The 14554-nt window shown below is 41.9% G+C and overlaps 1 protein-coding gene across 1 annotated transcript; it reads right to left on the minus strand.

Annotated features, from left to right (window-relative positions):
- Window positions 1–3360: 3360 nt before the first annotated feature.
- irx1b (iroquois homeobox 1b) lies at window positions 3361–8411 on the minus strand. Its single transcript, XM_008421426.3, has 5 exons — window positions 7307–8411; window positions 5863–6108; window positions 4802–5534; window positions 4220–4280; window positions 3361–3741 (listed from the first exon to the last, which is right to left on the minus strand). Exons 1-5 carry the CDS (start codon window positions 7544–7546, stop codon window positions 3693–3695), a joined length of 1329 nt encoding a protein of 442 aa, XP_008419648.1. The 5' UTR covers window positions 7547–8411; the 3' UTR covers window positions 3361–3692.
- Between the last annotated feature and the right edge of the window lie 6143 nt (window positions 8412–14554).

Genomic DNA, 14554 nt, shown 5'->3' on the forward strand with positions numbered 1-14554 from the left:
CTAATAAAACCTAGCAAAAACTAATTAAAGCTAACTGAATTAGATAAACAAAAAGTACAATGAAATAAAACTGTCACAAAAAAAGCTGAACCCAAGAGCCTCAAACGCTGATATGTTTCTAAACCAAGCACAGAGTGGGTGAGGTGGTGAGAGGGGGGGGTACAGCTTTGAGAAACACTCACCATTAGCAGCCCTGAGACCCCCCACCGTCCAGCCTCTTTCACTCTGAGCCTCCTCTCCTCGGGCCTTTGACCATCACAGGATGCCACACCAACCCCGGCCCCCTCCCCCTCGTGGGGCTGCCGCCCCCATACCGGCTGCTGGCCTTTTCCTGGTCGTCTGATCCATATTTCAGAGGCGGCAGCGGAGACACCGAGGGGGTTATAATCCCACATTAAAGAACTGAGGCCCGGCCTTGTGAGCGCGCAGTGCGCCAAGGTTCACAAGGTCCTACAAATCTTCAATTTCTGATTTCGGCAGAGTCTGCAGTCAGTTCCAAGGTGCTGAGCCAAGGAAAGAAGATCATGGTGAAGAAGACACAGTCAATAGTATCTTTTTTTTTTTTGTATAATAACATTATGTTTATGTAAAATAACCCTAAATTGAAACAGCTATCTCCTGTGACATTAAAGTTTGAAGATAATAATAATAAGTCAATCTGTTCATTGGTCAGATAGAGAGGTGGGTAGAGTACCCAGGAATTGTACTCAACAGTAGCGATACTTCAACGTATTTTCACTCAAGTAAAAGTAAATAGTAGCCGTCCAAGAAAAAAAAAATCATATTTGGTAAAATGTCAACTCAAGTACTGAGGAACTGATCATTTAATATTTAGAGATTACATCAGCAGACGGACCAAAATATGAAGTTAGGTGGAAATGTTTGTATTTTAAAGGCCAAAATTAAAGTAATTCATAAAAACAGCACAATTACAAAAATAACAATAGCAGGCAAAAGGACAATTTCTCCAAATTATGAAACTTTAACAAAAACTTCAGATGTGTGTCTGTGTCCGGTAAGTTTTGGTTCAAAACGAGCTTTTTCTTCATCCAGTGAAGTTACTCACCTCCAGGAATTTTACTCAAGTAAGAGTATCAATATTTCAATGTAGTTTTACTCAAGTAAATGTCAGACATAGTCGTTCAAGAATTTACTCAAGTAAGACTAAAAATGTATTTAGTAAAAAGTGTACTCAAGTACTGAGTAACTGATCATTTAATATTTTAAAATGACATCAGATGAATCAAGACGTAAAGTTATGTGGAAATTTCGTTATTTTAAAAGCAAAATGAAAATAATTTGTGTGAATGACAAAATCAGGCAAAATCAATTTCATTCAGTATAAAACTTATAAATCTTTAACAAAAACTGTAGAGTTTTGGTTAAAAGGAATTAGTTCCTCATCAATGCAGTTCTGAGAATCCAGAATAAAAAGTTGTAAAAAATATTAATAAAAATATTTTTTTCCCCCAAAAAAGTTACTCAAGTAAATGTAACTGTAGTTATTACCCAACTCAGATGTGTCGATACAGGAAGTAGATTCTGCAGGAAACAACAGAGAGTTTAATCATATCATTAGTGTGTTTCTGGTTATGGCTTCAGGTTACCGTCATAAAAGTTCCACAGCCTTTTCCTACTTGTAGCGTCCCACAATGCAACACAAACCTGACTACAGGAAACGTTTGGATCAAGTTTGCGTCATACAACCTGGTAGCTTTGTTGGATCACATTCACTCCGTAAACAAACTCTGGTTGGAACCGTACCGAGACCGCGACCTCAAAGTGGTTGTTTTGGTCGAGTGCCATTGGCTGTTTTCACATCCGCACACGCAAAAACTGCACCAAGAACAAAGTGCCTCCAAGTCATACATGGCTGCTCAATGTCTCCCTCACTAACAAAAGACAAATTTTGTCTCTTTCAAAATATTTCAAGTTGTGGAAAACGCAAACAGTCATGGCCTGATGTTTAAAGACGCATCGACCATTTCTCCACTTTAAAACTAGCTGACATACTGCAAAGTTCAAGAGGTTAGCTTCAAAACCGCTCAATTTCTGTTTCAGTCTAATCTTTGCTATGGTTTAAAGTTTCTGTCATGAGATGCCAGAGAACGTGATAGAGCACGCGATAACGGTTCTGCACAAACTTCACCAAAAAACTGAGAAATTTGTTCACCCCCTGGACGTGGTGAGAACAAGAACAAAGCTCTTTGCAGCCAAAACATTTTGTACTTCAGTAAAAGTAAAGCGCAGAATACCTGGGAAGTCATCATAGGTCTCCCTAGATGTTCCTGCACATTTAAAATCTCTGACAAATCAGGCAACACGTTACAGGAGTTCTGCTCTGAACCCGAGTCAAGAGCAAACTACTAGAACTCTCAAGGTAAACCACATTTACCTGTTCTTGTAGTTTTTTACTGGCCTTCAAACAGTACTACCCCTGATTGACTGCAGTATACTGCAGCCAATCAGCCAAAAGGAGGCAACAATTTACGAACCATAGGTTATTTGGGATTCTTATATGAAAATATTCTACTATTGCAACCGACAGTGTTTATGTTTTAAGAGATATACCCAAACAGCTTTGAGTGGAGGATAGACTAACATCGTCCTAAACGCCCCCATCTTGTCAGCTGGCTGAAAGAAAGTTCCTATATCAAATATGTCTCGTATTAATCTCCCACTGGTTTAAAACTATAGTTGACAGTATGAGTCTATGGGCCCCATATGGACATTTTTATGACTGGATGGGCACTAAGTGGACTGGGCACAAGATGGACGTCAAAACAAACCTCATAAGTATCCCAAACTCAGTTTGGTACCCGATAGTTCCTGTCTGGGCCTTATTAGGGTAATGAGAAAAAACTTTAAACATAAACACACTTGGTAACCATAGGGGTCAAACCATAGGGGTCAAACCATTTTCTACCCATATGGGCCTCTTAATGTAAATGTTGGCTGGGTCCAATTGGCATGTCATTTAACCAGCCTGGTTCTACCTCAATAACTAACCAGCTAATATCAGCTGGTTGTAGGTATGTCACTCCATAAGCAGCAGAAGAAGACAGCATTAAGTGCTACCATGGCGACTGAATCTAACAGGTGTTTGTTCTGTATGTTTAAGTCAATTTACAGAACAAAAGTTAAGTTAGTTAAATAGATGGCATTATTATAACTGTGATAAACAATATCTTATCTTATTTTAGGACCAGAACAAACATATGTTTTTTTTCTGTTTTAAAGGAAAAAAAAATGAAGTTCTTATACATTTTTGGTTCGAATGTTTTTGTAACCGTGTTAGTTTTACACGTTAGATTTCTTCTAAAAACACTAATAAAAAAAGTGGAGAGGTTTTCAATAATAAACGCTTATACTGACATTTATTTAGGTCCCAAAAAAATATACTCTTTAAAGACAAATTCATAATGTGTATTTACAAATTTAAAAGGTTTTTTTCCATTCACAACAGAAGAGCAGAAGAAACAAATAGAAAAAACACATAAAAGGAGAAAAAAACAAAACAAAAACAAGCAAATCTCTGACATCTCTTTTGCATGTGGACGCTAATACTATAACTGGTCAAGCTTTCAGAAAAATAGCCTTCATTTAATTGTTCTCCATTAAATAAAATGATTCTTTTTTTCTGCTCCCCCCCCCTCTCTTTTTTCTTATAGAAAGTTTTTTGCTTCGTCTTCTCATAACGTCGTCGTCAGAACTCGCTGTGGCGTCGTTCCGTGGTGAGGTCTGAGGAGAGGGAACCAAAAACAGACGAGTTATTAAAAATAATAATAAAAAAGGAGCAAAAAGTGTCATTCACGCACGCGTAGTTTTAATATCGGCCTCTGCTTATTAAAATTAAACGGGTTTGTGTCTCACTCCACTTCATTGCTGATGTTGCTATCTCACACATTAGCCTCATTCGCAGAGGGGTAGAGAAGGAGGGGGAGGCTGTTTGGGGGGGGGCGTTTGAATAAATAGTGGCACATTATTTAAATGACATTAGGTGGTGATAAAGCTGCTGACAGAGCAGGAGCAGAAGCAGGAGGGCTGATATCTTGCTCTGCTGCCTGGTGAGGCGTTTAAGTGCTAAATCACATGATTTATGCGCCTGCTGCCCGCTCGCATGTGACGCTGTTTACCTCTGCTCTGAGCTTCATTTAGCAGGAGCCTTACAGAATTAGAGCTGATGGTGTCACAATAATAACGCGTCAGGAATGATCACCTGTCAGTGATGAGCTGAAAGGGAGACTTCAGGGAATCAGGTCGGCGCTCGCTGTCCTCATCTGCAAAAAATAAAACAGAAATAAAATCAGATCTTATCCAGAACTAATATATGCTTAAATATTTACTGTTTATACATATTTATAGCAATGTTATTATGGCATGACTAATTTTGGTGTATTTTCTTGCTTCTGGATGACCTCAGAATTATTTTTTTTTTTTCGTGTTCAGTGAATACTCCATGCAATCTGTTTGGACAGAAACTTTTTAAACTGCTTTTAATAAGTAATTGTAAGTAATTGAGCTTCCTGTGCTGTTCTGTAACTAGGATCAAAGGAACGTACATATGATTGAATTTAAATTATGAAAGAAACGTTATTTTTATGTAGTATGAGTTTAGACATTTGTTGTGAAGTGACGCTATGTAAATAACATTGAAATTGAATGTCGTCACAAAATAATGGCCGAAATATAATTTATTTATTTTTTCCAAAAGTGAAGTTACTTAATTGTTTTAGGAAGGTGGCCACGTGCTGTTAAAAAGTCACCGACAGATAATGATTAATGGAAATAACATGGCTACCATCTCTTTTTGGACTGAAGCTTCCCGATGACTCCACGTCGCTGTCATCCTCCGAGTCCGACGTCCCCGCACCGGCCGCCGCGGCGGCGGGCGCCGGCACCGCTCCATGTAGCGGCAGGTGTCCGGGCGGCGCGCCGCCCAGCAGCGACCGCATGTTCAGAATAGAGTTGGCGTTAATCAGAGCCGCGTTGGCCCAGTTGTGCAGCTTGCCGATCTGGCAAGTGTATATTCCGTGACCCGGCAGCAAGGCCGGGTGGCCGGCGGAAGCCAAAGCCGCCTGTTGCGCGAAGGCCGCGGGGGGAGTAGTTTTGTGCGAGCCGCTGTCGGGGGCCGTGGCGGTCTCCGCCAAAGACCAGATTTTCGGTTTGCTCTGCGGCGCTCTCTGGCACTCCGGTATGCTCGGCGAACGCTCCGCCGCGAGCTTGTCCCCGGCCTCCGCCGACAGCGTCCTCCCGCTCTCCGTGGAGGCCTGCTCCCTGACGGAGAGGCCCGCTTCCCCCTGTCCCTTCCCGGAGCCGGGCTCCCCAGCTCGCTGCTCCTCCGGCCTCTCGATGTCGACAGTTTCCAAATCGATCTCCTCTTCTTCCTCCTCGTCGTCGCTGCCGGTCTTGCCGTGCTCGTCCTCGTTGTCGCTGCTGAAGATGCGGCCGTCCCGGTCCTCGGCGCTGCGGCCCCAGGTCACCTTGTTCTCCTTTTTCAGACGCCTGCGAGCGTTCGCGAACCACGTGGAGACCTGGGAGAGGAGAAAAAACATTTTAAAATATTCTTAAATATATGATAACGCGCTCACGGTTCTTTAAGAGTTGCATTTTATTTGTTTTTACAAAACAAAAAAAAAGTAGAGAGCAGAAATCAACTGCAAACTTTTTTTCCTCTCTCTCTTTTTAAAACACTGCAGCCGTTTTAATTATCTCGTAATTTCTACAATAATGAATAAAAAACTCTTATATAACGCATATTTTATTAAAAAAAAAAAAAAAAAGATTTTGCTAAATCGTATCCTGTTTCACCTTAATGCAAAAAAACATTATTGTGCAGCAGAAGTCGCTGCCTCTGCCAACCTGTGTGAGCGTCATCCTGGTGATGATGGCCAGCATGATCTTCTCCCCCTTGGTGGGGTACGGGTTCTTCTGGTGCTCCTGCAGCCAGGCCTTCAGGGTGCTGGTGGTCTCCCTGGTGGCCGTCTTGGCCCGGGACGGGTCCCCGTACGGGTACTGGCCGTACGGGTAGAAGCCCTGAGCGGGGTGGACGGGCAGCGAGGCCGCTGGGTGGGAGCCCGGGCCGTCCTTCAGCTCGTACTGGGAGCCCTGGGAATAGCACCGGGGAGAGGAAGGCAACTTGTTGAATGACGTCTACACTGTAAAACGGGATTTTTTTTTCTTTTTTTGGAACGGATTAAATATTAGTCATATTTTATACTTGATGTTACATTTTTTTTTACAATTTCGATTATAATTGTATATTTGTAGTTTGTTAGACCCAAAAGTTAAGAGTCAGACTGATATGCTTATATTGGTTTTATTGTGAATAAATTACCTTGCTAAATAATAAGAATTATCATAAGACTTGAGGTTTTGTCAGAATTTTAATTTGTATCGAGCTTTAAATAGTTTAGCACTAGAGCTAATGCTAAAGTCAAACTTCCGAGCAAGTTGAATGTCCTGCCGGTAAATGACACGTATCAGTGGAAAGGTTGGTTAGAATAGATTTAAAGTTTTATTATTGTTCCAGTCAATTCTTCAGTCACAGTTAAAAACCAATAATGGATTTTTGTTTTACAACATTGGAGGATAAACTGGATGAGCAGAAATGATCTCAAAACATTTTTTAGAGTGTAACTTATATACTTGAACAATTCGATTTATAATAGTTTACTGAATTTACCCTCTTTTTCCCCCCAGAAATGATGTTTGCAAAATGTTGGTTAAATTTATTGGCTAAACTGCAACAGTTATTTTAACCAGTGTATTAAATACTGCCCCTCCAAAATTAACTCCAGAAATAATTGTTGTTGTTTCTGATATAATTTTACTTCCTTTCAAATTAAAAACAAAATAATAGTTTTACTCTAAACTACTTTTATATACACTATAGATTTTTTTAAATATGCACAGGTATGTTTTTGAAATGAAAAAAAATCTTTTTTTTTGTAGAATAAATTTTTTTAACGTACAACAATGTCAGATAAATTTCCAATATTTTAGCAGTGTTATGAAAAGAAGTATCAAAATTGACACGTATTAGTTAAAAAATCAGAAGATTTTAAAATTACTCAGCGTGCAAACAAATAACGGGACCTAAGAAGAAAATAAACGTAACTTACAATACCGGAGTTTTGCAGAAACGACGTTTTTTCTCTTTTTTTTTTTTTTTTTTTGTTAGTGTTTTTTTTGTGTGAAAAGTTTACGTTCTACATGTTCAAATGCGCAGAAAGGGAAAAAAAACACACGGTCTGCGCATGGACCTGTCTTACAACACCTGAGCGTCTAGAGTAGCAGCTCTTACCATCTGGGATATGAGGGCGAGGTCCGCCGCTCCGCTGTACGGCAGAAAGGCACTGTAGTTTGGAGCCGCCCACGGGCTTCCGTACATCCCCAGCATAGAGCCGACAGCCGCGGCCGTAGCGGAGGAGCTCACTGCGCCCTCCGTGCCTCCGTCCCGGGCGGCCGAGGCCGGCCGCTCGCTCCCGTACACCTCATGTGAGGCACTGAGGAACTGGGGGAACCCCAGCTGAGGAAAAGACATGTCCGGGGGAGAGGGGAAAAAAAAAGTCCGTGCGGTACAGAGCTCCACAAAAGTCAAAAGAGGAATACAGCAAGAAAAAAAAAAAGAAAAAGAAAGTAGGAATCCTCAGATAGAAAAAAAGGGGAGGAGGAGGGAGGGTGGGGGGGTTGCTGTCTAAACCTAAAGATACCCCCTTTATTTCAGAAACTGCCAAGCGTCTCCTCCTCTCCGCCGCCACGGAGTAGCTAATGTCAGAGCCGCAGTTTGGCACCTCGAGAGCGGAGTGATGCGAGCGTCTGGCCGCGGGAGCTTTGTGGATGTGGAGCTGACGGACTGATTGGCAGCCTACTTAAGCACCAAGCTCCTCCTATGCCCGGGGCAGGCGATTAGTGCATTGGTTAGCCCAGGTCGCGCGTATGTGTGAGTGTGTTGGCGAGTATGTGTTGAAGTGTGTGATTTAATTTCAGCAGAGAGCACGTGTGATAGTGTGTGCGTATATAGGCCTGGGTGTATCATTATTATTACTAATATTCGTAATTACCTTTTTAAAAAATATATTTTTGGAAGATATTTTTGAAGGCTATTCGGGGACATTCTTTCCTCGTAGATCGGCCCCGCTGGCATCAGTCCTCGGTCAGGTCCCCAAGGGGAAGCCCCGTGATTATAGTCAGGAGTCAGTGGAGCATCGCGTTTTCAGGGCATAGATAAAGAATGCTGAAGGTAATGTCAGAGATGGAAGAGGATACCAGATGGTAGAGAGATAGGGAGGACTGTGGAGTGAAAACTGACAAACAGGGCCGGCCAAAGGCTGTATGAGGCCCCGAGCAGATATTTATTTGGGGGCCCATTTCCAGCTAATCCATGAAGGCATAATATCATAATTGGTCTGACATATTGATTGTTGCATGCTGTCACCTTCCTAAAATAATGGCCTAAGTCTTTTTTTTATTATTATTCATCTTTTGTCAAAAAAGTAGTTTTTGTTTCTTTTATTGTTTAATATATTTTCCAAAGATTACTTTTGGTAAAAACAAATGACTGAGGTCATTATTTTAGGAAGGTGATGATGTGATAACATAGGAAGGTGATAACATCCATTGAATGTATTTATTATTATTTTGGTTTTGAAAACACAGTACTATACACTTAACCTCCTTTTATATAGCTATTTTCAGTAGCACTAAGGTAACTTTGAGTTGTCTTCACTTGTTAACATCTGCACTGAAGAGTGGGCGGCCTAGTGCTTACGATGTTGCATTCACTGGTCGTGAAAATAATGGATTTTTAAGTTTCGGACTGGTTGAATATCCAAGTATTTTGTTCATTACTCGATAATTTATTGCATCTCTAAGTTTAAGAGGCTATTATAAAGTGTTTACTGTTATAAAGTAAGACGGATGCTACATGGTAATGCTAGCTAACCTGGAGTTGCCGAAAAGTCACCAAAATGGAAATCGTAGTTTGGCACCTGTAGTTTTATAAAATATGATAGTGGAGCTATTTTAGTTTCTGTTGTGATCCTTCAGAGTTAGAAGCTTCATTTACGATTCTGTTTTGGTCGTTATTTTATTGTTAATTTGCTTAGATCTCACTATTTTGGCCAATTTTTTAAATATTTCTCCCTTTCTCAACTTACCAGTATGCTTCCTGTCCCAGCTGCTCCACATCTCCTGATTTCCCTCCACCTGCTCTCTTCCCCAGCTGCCTCCACTTACCTCTGATTAGCCCCTCCGGTTCCTATGCCTCCCTCTCCCCTCCTTCAGTGTACTGAATCTTTCTGGTTTGTTCTCCACTGGTTTCGCCGTCCATCTTTCATGTTTCTCCTTTCCCAGTGTTTTCCCTCCGTCGTACATTTCAAGTTTCTTTTTGTTCATTTTTCCCTTAAAAGACTTGCTTCCTCCTTAAGCCTCCAGATTTGACAGTTTCCACGTTGTGACTGTGTAGAAATAGTTCCAAACACAATGGTGTGTTTTGAGTAAACAAGGTAAATGTAGTAATCTTGTTCCAGCCGGTTTAGTAGTGCAGAAACAACTTTTTAATTGGGTTGAATGTGTTAGTTTTTTGTTTTTTGTCCACATGAAAAATTACTAAATCTTGTCGATCTTCTTTCTCAGCCTCGACAAATAGCAACAACAAAAAATAAAATAAAATTAGCATTAAAATGTCTCTTGTTTACCGTCTGAATCCTGAAATGTTAAGATTTGTTGTTGTTTTTTAAAATTTAACTGTGTATTGTACGTTTGTGGCTAATATACAACAAAAGTAGTGTTTGAAGCGTCTTACGGTTGTTTGAAACGCTTCTCCAACATGAGCAACAAATATCCAACAAAATTCACCAACATGTTTCTCAATGTAGCCGGTTTTTGTCTAGATCTGGAACTTTGTTAAACAATTAAAGTTTTATAAATCACTTAAATCAAAAATATTCAATTTTAGCATTGCGCCGTAAGTTCTCGCAAAGCACGCTTATGCCTCCGGCCGGATCTGCTAAGAGCAGGAACAATCTGATGCTTCAGATAAATAAATAAAAAGTGACGTTTGTAGAATCAGGGGGAGAAAAAACAGGTTGTTTCCTCATTGAGGCGTCTCGGCTATCACAACAGGCACTCTGCTTCGGTTTGATCCGTTAAAACACACACACACACACTCCTCGTGCCCACACACTCCGTCACACTCACACTCGGGTGGTGCTAATGAGGTCGAGCACCCTGCACCCTGCTCAGAGGCCCCGTGGCCCTCCCGGGCTCCCTCTGAGGTTAGCTGTGTAATTACTCCATCCCCATAAATACAGATTCATCATTTCACACTCTGAGCCTCTGATGAGCTTGGCTGAGCTGAGAGTGAGCGAAGGAGAGAGAGAGAGGGATGAGGGGTGTGTGTGTGTGTGCGTGTGTTTTGGTGTGTGTGTGTGTGTTTAATGATTTAATTACAGTGCTTAAAGCCCACTCTGGCTAAGTGACGGTCCGCTCTTCTGTGTCTTCTTCCTCCCGTTTCCTCTCCCTCTTCGACGCTGGCACCTAGAGGGGCTTTACTCATGAATCTCAAAGCTGTTTTTTTTTTTTTTTTCTAAACACACATTATGATGAGCGCTGCCACCACCGCTATATATATGTGTGTGTGTGTGTGTTTGAGAGAAACACAGAGAGGGAGAGAGGATGCTTAATCTCCATGGCATTTTAAATGGCATTCATGGAGGGCGGCTCGATCCTCATTGCCAAGGTAAATGGAGCCAGGGGACTCTCCATTTCAGCTCGATAAAAGAGCAATGTTAAAGACCCTCACCGTTACCCTCCCCTCCTCTTCCTCACCCATCCCCTCTCTCTCTCTCTCTCTCTCTCACTGCCTCCCCGCTCACTTAAAATTAATGTTTTTCTCATGACAGGGGAGGGAAACGAGACATATCCACCATCTAATAGGATAATATAGCCCCCCCATTCACCACCGTCACCGCCGCCGCCCCTCCCTCCGCGCTCCCCTCCCCGCCTTTGTAGCTGCCTGATTTCCATAGTGTCTCTGTGGAGAGGCAGTTAATGAATTCCTCTGAGCTGGAGAAAGGGGGAGAATGGTTTGGCGGTTTAGAGAGAGAGAGAGAGAGAGAGAAAGAGGTAGGGGGAGGAAAGCTTTGAGCTATGCCATTCAACTTCACAGCCTCGGCCTGTTTGTGCATTCACTGCGTGTGTTTGTGTGTGTGTGCGTGTGTGTGTCTTTTAACATGAACCTGCTAAGACTACCAAATATTTAGACTGGCCTCAGACCTCGCTCTGTTTTTTTTTTAAACAGTGACGGTGGATTGAGGGATCTCTGGAGGCAGCTTGACTCTATTTGAATCCAATTCCCTGCTATTAGCTCGGCCCAGACAAAGGAATAACTTACCGCAGAAAAGCCCTTCAAATAAAGTCCCACAATCCAGTTCCTCCTGGGCAATTTGCACTGAGGTAAATGAAGACACCCCGCCCCAAAAAAATATCATGAAACTGATGTTTTCTCTCTCTCTGGCTGGTACAGCAGAGGTGGCAGTGATAGTTTCACAGTGTATGCTAACTTTATTTAGCTACAGTTAGGTTGGCTCTATTATTTAAACAAAATATTTCACATAGTGATACAAGAACCTAGCATGGTGCAGAAGTTTCCAGGGACTTGTTTTTTTTTCTGGGGTGGGGCGGAGAAAATGTTAGCCGAAAAATTCAAGATGGTTGCCATGGTCAGTGATTTTTTTGCACTAAATTTGCCCATGTTTATCACAGAGGAATACTTTGTGTCAAATCATAATTTGCTAATTCTAAACTGCTAAGGATAAAAAAATTAGCGCAAGCCAACAGCAAAACAGCTAAGCCTAAACAAATCCACAGGAAGCTGACCTTAAATAAGAAAATTAGCTGAAGTTAAAGCTAAACTGCTAAGGACATAAAAAACAAGCTGAAGCTAACACTCAACACAATTTTTTTTTAGCTGAAGCTAATGCTAAACACATGAAATTAGTTGAAGTCAAAGCAAAACTGCTAAACACTTACAAAAATTAGCTGAAGATAACACTCAACACATCAACACATAAAAATAAAGTCAATGCTAAACCGCTAAACAAAGAAAATAATGAGCAGAAACTAGTTCTAAATTTTGCTAACCAAAAAAAATACCGAACTACATTCTTGTAATCAGTTTCCTGGATGCAGCAGAGTGAAGATAGCAGGAAGCAAAGACGACCTGCAGGGGGCGCTATGGAGAAAAACACGTCCTCACCTACTTGACAGCAGAGATAAGCAGTGATGGATTCAGCTCTGACCTGGTGTTAAAACAGATGGATCACTCTGATGCATATCAGACAAGCCTGTCAGGCTCAAGTAACGCATCAACGGAGATCCTTCTTACTCTTTGGCTGCGTTCCCATTACAAATGTGAGCAAAACCTTGTGAATATTTCACTAATGTCGGAAAAATAACCCCACAGTTTCATCATTGTGGTGTTTCCATTAAATAAGAAATGCACTTAAAAGCACGCATTAATAAGTTTGTTCACGCGATAAGACTAAAAAAAACATTCCGCGCCATGATCCTCCAACTACTTCCTGTCGACGACTTCGTTTTTCGGGCCAGTGGCGATGTCCAGTTATTGATCATGTCAATAGTGCGATACAAAAGAAGCGTTTCCGTTGCAGTTTTGCAAGATAAACCAATTTTGATACAGCAAAAACTTAACAAAACAGTTGTTTTTTTATATTGCCGTGTTTCTATTAAGCAAATTTATTGTCACAAATTCCACAACCATATGTTCAATAGAAACACAGATTCTGTGGCTAGCTAACATTTCTTAATGACCTCATATCACCTGTTACATCATAGCGACCTGAAAAGCCACTTTGTTGGGGGACGGATTCTTCTGGTTGAACATTTTGACCCAGAGGGAGGCGGGGTGGGGGGAGGACACGGGACAAAGAGGCCGTCATTAGCAATTAACGGGCGAGCCAGCGTTTGTTTGTTAACAGCTCCTTTGGAAGTCTGGTGGGGCTCATTTACAGTGAATGAGGGCGGATAACAAACCCCCGACCTCCAGCGAGCTGGGTCGCTTTCCGAAACGGCAACACCGTTCCACGTTCGCCGTTTTATCCGCCAGCTTTGGCCGAGAGCTGCCGTTAAAAAGCGCTCCGTTGTCCCTAACAATTGGGAGCACGATAAAAACAAGCAATGTTGAACAAGATTGCTGATTAGAGAGAGAGAGAGAAACAGAGAGAGAGGGAAAAAAATGGTGGATTCACTCCTCCTTTTCGCCACAGAAAGACTTAGTGGGGGTCTTTTCTCATGGCCAGGGGATCTGATTGTTTTCTAAACGGATTATTAACTCTTTTGTTACAGTAGGGGTCACTTTAATGCTTCTTAGTCCCCATTAGCATTGCTTTAAAGAACACACACACACACACGCACACGCACACACACAAAGATTGCTGTGTTCTAGGATTTGGCGTTTCGTGTCTTTGTTGCTCACGGTGGGAGCGGAATGATAGCGTTATAATGCTGTTAAAGACAATACTTCAACTTAAAAGAGGGGAGTGTGAGGGATAACGGTGTGTGTGCGCGCATGCATGTGTGTGTGTGTGTGTGTGTGTGTGTGTGTGTGTGTGTGTGTGTGTGGCTCGTGATGAAAAGGTGCCCTTAGGAAGACCAGTGAGCTTAATGCAATGGTGCTGACTTCAATGGATACCTCAAAGAAAGTGGCATTACGCAGCCCTCTCCATTAAAAATCCCTAACAAGTCCTTGAATGAGAGAGAGGGATCAGCTCAGTCTTCACGGGGGAAAACACTGGATCATCAAATCCGGGGGAGTCAGCAAGGGCTCAGAGCACCTACTGAATGATGAGTACATTTATCCGTTGTTTCTCCATGCAAAATTTGCTTTGTGGTCTAAACAAAAAAGATTCCTAGCTGAGAGGGAGAGCAAGCCGCCCTTGGGAAAAGTTGTGGTTATCGAACACGTGAATGCGACGCTTGTGGTAGACGGACCCTGGGGACCACTGGATCTCAGCTGGGCGACGGGCCCCCACCTTTGAGCTGGGAGGATAAAGAGGGTATCCCTTACAGGTCTGACCCGGAGCCACCCTTACCATCAGAGCCAGAGGTCAGAGGTCAGATCAATTGGGTCCCCGTGTCTGTAACCGGACTTAACCCCCACCTCCAGAACTGCAGGTGAAGAGGTTGATGATGAAGGTCTGGGATTGTCTTTCATCTCGCTAAGGCAGAAGCTTCTTTAATGCGAATCCCAAGAAACTCTGACTTTAGCATGTCTTGTGTGTTTGAGTGTGTGTTATCGGCATTATGGAGGGAATGGCAAAAATGTGTCCATTTCTTGACCTTGGAACTTATTTTTTTGTTGTGAGCATTAAAAGATTGAAAAAAACTATAAATGATATAAAAAAAGTTAATTTGTTTTAAAATATTTTGTAATATTTTCAATATTTTATTGTAGGATTCTTTCTGACAAAATGTTCGGGGGGATATCCAAAAGCTAGCTAGCTATCTATCTACCTCACTAGCTAGCCAG

This window comes from Poecilia reticulata, chromosome 11, assembly GCF_904066995.2.
Source record: "Poecilia reticulata chromosome 11, P_reticulata-male-v2, whole genome shotgun sequence".
Classification (NCBI taxonomy): domain Eukaryota; kingdom Metazoa; phylum Chordata; class Actinopteri; order Cyprinodontiformes; family Poeciliidae; genus Poecilia; species Poecilia reticulata.